We start from the raw sequence: 6032 nt of genomic DNA, 5'->3' as shown, positions 1-6032 counted from the left end.
TTTTGATACATTTTTAATACTTTTTTTTTTTTTTGGAAAAGCAAGCATTTTTTTAATTGTTCCTCAATAGAAATGTTTCAAACAACGAATTAATGAAATTCCTGGACAAAAACAATGCCTTGAATGTGACTTCAAGCTCAAATGTGTCCTTTCATTTGTGTCTTCATATTTGTCAGTCATTGATCTGTCTGTTATTGAGTGTCACACACTGCACCTGGACCACAGAAAGACAAGAGAGTTGTCTCAAGATAATAGAAAGTAAAACCACTGATGAACATGTTTAAATTTCAGACTTTATGTTCCACTGACTCTGGCTGCTTTTATTGTTAGGAAGGACTGTAAGAGGAAAATCGAGGGAGAAGGACAATCAAAGTTGTAGCCAAAGTGGCAAAAACAACCTCCAAAGACACTGAATGTCAATTCCAGGGTCATCCTTGTCAGATCGCACCAGCAAAGAAGGGAATAACCCAAAACACAAACAGCAAAAAGCACCCAGGAATGGCCAAAGGCGAAATAGTGCACTGTTATAAATTGGCCTTCCATGAACTCTCATCTAAGCCCAGTTGAGCGTGTGGGGAGGGAGCTGCTGCCCATGAAAATAAAATAAAAAATAAAAAAAAAACGTCCTTCAAACCTGACAGCACTTTGGCATCAAAGAATGGATTAAAATACCTGCCAACTGGTGTAGAAGTCTCATTGACAGTTCCAGAAATGGTTGGATTTTTTTCTTTTAAAGCAAACACTTGAAGGAATAAAGTTACCTATATAAGGTTAGATTCCCTCTTCTTCACCATTCTAGTCATATTTTTAGCGTAGCAATGTCAGTTCCCAATATTGAGAGAAATTCATAAATCATTTTTAGCTGCAACAAAGTGAAAACACACAAAAACATTTTGAAAAAAATCTTTAATGACATTACAAAAGATGCTTTATTTCTGACAAAAAGGAGGGTAGCCTCATTCTCCATCAGCTCCATCAGACTTTGTCAAAACAGTCTGAGAACACACTCCTGTCAGAACTGGGAATGTCACCACGTGTTTCTCTGCTGGGGATCTGTGTGAGGAGCTCCACATCCTCATCTGAGGTAGAAGGATGAGTCAGGATGATCCAGGGGATCTGTGAGGAACACGATTGAGAACCAAATGAGTAAGCTGTCCTCTAATGTGATAGTTTGTGATGTCAAGTTTGAAAAAGGATCAAAATGAATGGGTACTCTAAGCGTTAATGTGTAGACGACATCCGCTTACAGTCATTGTGTGTTTTCCATGTGGAAATGAGTTTTGATTTGAAACCTCCGTGTCTTTTTCAGACCTGCAGATCCTATGAAGATCCTGCTGAGAGTCAGACTGAAGCAAAAAAATCATTTGAGATAAATCAAATGAGAAAAAGTAGACCAGCACAGACATTTCAAATAAAAAATAAATATGCTGTGACTTTCTAGATCTCTTTTGAATATAAAAATAAAGAATAAAGACTTGAAATTTTCACAACATCCTTACATACTATGTCTACTTCCAGAAAACACTTCAGAAAGGAAACCTCTCTTAAATATTGCAGTATTTTTACCCCAAATATAAATCATTCAGTAAGTTAATGAGGATATGTAAATCTTTCTTTTAAAATTTTTATAGTTGTTTTCTATGCATTGATGTCTTTATATGCATCGACATGATAATTAGATCAAGTTATTGCATTAACTGGTTGAATAATTCTTGATTTTATTCTTCTATACAATATTTAGATTTGAAGCAGAGAAAAATCAAACTTTTTCTCATTTTTTATGCTTTAATATATTTTTAAAATCTAATTCATCAAGTTTTATGACAAAATAGTTTGGTTTTTGATGTCATTAGGTCACCTACAGTAACATGGCCGTTGCAAATGACTGCCTGAGTCTTCCTGGACGGACACCCTGCGCCGTCCAGCAGCTGCTCTGCCGCGTCTGAAGGATGCTGAGGCATGTCCAGGTCAGTCACCTCCAGGGGAGGCAGCCTCTCTCTGAGAACTTTCATTTTAATGCAGCTCCCAGCATTCCTGAGGGCGCTGACGGCCTCTTGGTGAGTGGCCCCCTGCATGCTTAGACCGTTGACCTGAAAGGACCGGGGTCAGGGTGTGCATTTGAGCAGGGGGTGAAAGCAGAAATATATGTAAGACATGGACACAGAGAAGCTTTTACACATGTTGGGTGGCCACTGAAAAAAAAAAAAAACTTCCCTTCAGCTTTTTTTTTTGTTTTTACTCCTATATGATGAGGAGAGCCCTAATGTGAGTTGATCTTAGGTTGCCCCCTAGTGGTCACCCCAGGAACAACAATTTAAATGAATTCTAAGCAGCAAATGCGTGTAATTTCATTTCAGGCACAACATTACAAGCTTGAATGTATATTGGTGAGCTGGTAAATCAGCAGTAATTCCCTTCCTACCTCCAGCAATCTATCTCCAACATGGATTCCTGCCTTCTCCGACGGCCCCCCTTCAGCTACCCGGGAAATGAAAATGTCCTGAAATGACGGGAGTAGATTGGCCAAAGGGTTTCCATTTCAATTCATGAATAAAACCCAAACAACTTCAAGTTGCTCAGGGCTGCAACTTCTTATTATCTTCATTCAGAGAACCACGACTTCTCTATGAATGAGCAAGAAGCGGAGAAAAATAAACTCCTCTGCTGTGGAAGTCACCTCATCTTGGTCTTTGTAAGGCGGAGAGCCATTTCCACCTGCAATACTGATGCCCAAACTGCCCCTCTGGCTGGACACCTCGATCTGTAACTAGAAGAAAATCCATTCATGAAAAATATCAGGGGAACATCTTTTATATTTTCACATTAAGTACTAGAAATGTTTTGACTTTTTTGAAAAACAGTCTGTTTACTTTCAGTGGCACTTGGGAGATGAACGATTCCTGGGGAGGGGTCGTCTTGGTCACTGCAGATTTCACATAACCTGCGTCTGATGGCCTTGTAGTGAGGCAGATAGGGTCTCCATGGAGACCAGACCCTGCAGTAAGAGCCCTGGGATGTGAAAATGTCCTGCTCTCTTGAGTTTCGTGTCTTTGATGGCGAAATCGACAAGGTGGAGCTTTGCTCTCAGACTGCAGGCCTGCTTTCCTCTGATAATGACAAAAAAAAGAAAAAAAATAGTAATTTCTTCCCAACAAAATATTTGTTACTTACAAGACATTAGCGATCAGATCATGTTAAAGGGAAAACTGGAAGACAGAAGGTTGTCAGCATGCAGAAGTGTCTGAATCAGAGAAAACAGACCTCCTCGGGTGGTCCAGATTCCTCGGCGGAGAAACGACCACATGCTACCTGGCTGGGAGGAAACGCTGGAGGCTTCCCTTGAGGACAGCCTTTTGTTGCCACCCAGCTACAGCCTGGAGCGGCCCAGTTTTGGCAGCTGGGCTTGAAGGATTCGTGAGGTTTCCTACAGTCTCGCAGAGAGTCAGAAGACACCACCTGCTGCTGAAAATGTAATTTCAGTGACAAGAAGTGATGTTTTTCTCATCTTTCTTTTTCTTTTTGTGACCAAATAAATGTATAAAAATTGAAATGTAAAGACTATACATGCAGGCGTTACATTACTATGTCCTTGAAGACCCACCCAGATGAAAATGGGTTTTGTTGGTGTTTTGACATGTTCTTGTCACATTTTTCTGATAATGGAGAGCAATAAATACAGAAAATTAAGCTCAAGTCTGTATCATTCAAGTTAAGAATCAGGAGCAAAAAAATAAATAAAAATGTGCCGTAGAACCTCCCTGCTATGCTCCATTTCGATGCATCCACTTGTAGACAAATAGATTCATGTACGTCTAATCTTACACTATATTACCAAACGTATTTGCTCACTTGCCTTGACTCACATATGAACTGCCATCCCCTTCCTAACCCATAGACTTCAATATGATGCCTGAGGAGTGTGTTTCTAGGAATTTCTGACCATTTTTCCATGTCTGTGGATCTTGCTTTGTCCACTGGTGTACAGTCATGTTGAAAGAGGAAGAGGCCCATAACAAGCTGTTCCCATAAGGTTTGGAGCATGGAATTGTCCAAAATGCTTTGCAATCTGCACTTCAGCATCCGCTGACCTCTCTCCATCAGTTTACATGATCTAACACTTGGTGGCTAAGTTGCTGTTGTTCCCAAACATTTTGTTATGATGGTTGACTTTGGAATATTCCGGAAATTCCACAACTGGATTTGTTGCACAGGTAGCATCTTCTGACAGTTCCACTCTGGAATTCACAGAGCTCCTGAGAGAAGAAGATTCTTTCACAAATGTGTGAAAAAGTGCTTAATTCTATACTCCTGTGACCAGGCCAAGTGATTAGGACACCCAATTCTGATCATTTGGATGGGTGAGTGAAAACGTTTGTTAATATAGTTCATATTGAAGTTGTAAGGGGCTGTAAGCTAGCAAGAGAGCGTGTAAACAGATGGATGATGGGAAGGGGGCGCCCTTACTCCACATCAATTGTTTCTCCCACAATTCAAAGATGAATTTCTAATGAACTGCTGTCACCCAGTTAAAACTATATCCAAGAAAATGACAGTTCCTTATGATTTTGCCTAAAAAAATGACAACTGTAATTAAAAGAGCACTGGGAACGCTTTTACTGTAGATCAGAACATAATTGGAGTGGGATTTTAAAGACATTTTTGAGGAATGTTCACATTTTTGAAAATAAAAGTGACTTTTCTTGAACTGACAATTCACATTTCTTTACATTTTTCATGTTAGATATAAAGATAAATATGTGCGACACATATTACAGTGGAAGCATGCCATGGTCATAAAAACATGCAGGATGGACGGATCACTTACAGAAAGGAAAAGCAAAAAAAAAAAAAAAAAAAAGGATATGGAAACCATCTACTATATCCCCTCACAACAAGCCAGTTAAAGTCGGGGCTTAGCTTGAAAATTGATTTTTTTTTTCTTACTCTAAAATATTGAAAAACGTCTGGTCTGACCCTGCAACCAGAAGGTTAATAGAATGCCAAACAGAGACTTGTAAAGCTACAAAGGAACAACAAATGAGTTGCTTAGTGTTGCACTCGTTTTATTGATCAGTGGATAAAAAGTCACCAAATCCCAAAGGCCCAGAGCCCGTTTGAGATCCGCTTTGTGCAGTTTGATCAGAAAATAATTAAAAACATAAAACCAACAGTTGAACCAAATTCCCCGGTCAAGTTTCTTTTGCAGTGGATTCAAACACACAATAATACCATGTACCATATAAAAGAATAAAATTTCAGCAACATAAAGAAGTGCATTTAAGAGGAGCGACTGTGTTAAAGAGTGTTATCTTAGTGGTAAAAATTCACACACAATCGTTTTTTGGCATCTATTTGGAAAACAATACAAAGCAGTGAAGGACAGCACATTTAGTAACATGGTTACTTTTGCATCAACTTTTAATTTATGCACCTCTTAAATCAAGATTTGATCACTAAATCAAATCTAATTTTTTACCCAAACCGAGATCTTAAACTTTCAGAGCTCGAAAGTCAGACGAAAACGACAAACTGAATAAGACATTCCACCGTTTTGTTCTTCGATTTGACGAACAAAACAGGAGATGTACTAAGCTTGGCAAAAGAGGGTTAACAATCTTCAACAGATTAATTAACCTGCTATACATATGTATTTACACATGAGCTGCCACAATGTATAAAAGTATCAATATTCACAAGAGATTTACAATAATCTTTAATCAGTAGGTCCATAAACGCTTCCTATAGTTTGCCCGAAAATTTAAAGAACTCACCCAGTGTTTTAAAAAAGATATAGAATATCTTATAATACATTTAAAAAGGTTTATAGTGCAACTACCTAAGAAGATTTTTTTTTATTTTAAACGAGAAATTCAAAAAGTAAAATATCTTTCAGATATTAAAAAACCTGGTCAGATTACTACCATTCAAAAAGAGGAAGGCACAGCGGCCCCGTTTGCACATTTTCCACAGGACTGAAAACAGAGTAAAGTTACAGGCATCCCAGGGTTTAATCTGAGAAGGGGTAGGCCATG

The 6032-nt window shown here is 38.6% G+C and overlaps 1 protein-coding gene across 1 annotated transcript in view; it reads right to left on the bottom strand.

Annotated features, from left to right (window-relative positions):
- lrrc1 (leucine rich repeat containing 1) overlaps positions 1-6032 on the bottom strand; it is a 24938-nt gene continuing 18906 nt past the window's right edge. Inside the window, exons 14-21 of the mRNA XM_036215612.1 lie at positions 4975-5020; positions 3262-3500; positions 2871-3107; positions 2678-2767; positions 2423-2500; positions 1863-2090; positions 1248-1346; positions 1-1116 (exon numbers count right to left, since the gene is read on the bottom strand). Coding sequence (XP_036071505.1) covers positions 976-1116; positions 1248-1346; positions 1863-2090; positions 2423-2500; positions 2678-2767; positions 2871-3107; positions 3262-3500; positions 4975-5020 — 1158 coding nt within the window. The 3' untranslated portion in view covers positions 1-975. The remainder of the gene's footprint in view (positions 1117-1247; positions 1347-1862; positions 2091-2422; positions 2501-2677; positions 2768-2870; positions 3108-3261; positions 3501-4974; positions 5021-6032) is intronic.

Source organism: Oryzias melastigma, linkage group LG15, assembly GCF_002922805.2.
Source record: "Oryzias melastigma strain HK-1 linkage group LG15, ASM292280v2, whole genome shotgun sequence".
Classification (NCBI taxonomy): Eukaryota; Metazoa; Chordata; class Actinopteri; order Beloniformes; family Adrianichthyidae; genus Oryzias; species Oryzias melastigma.
This window is presented reverse-complemented; position numbering and strand designations above follow the sequence as displayed.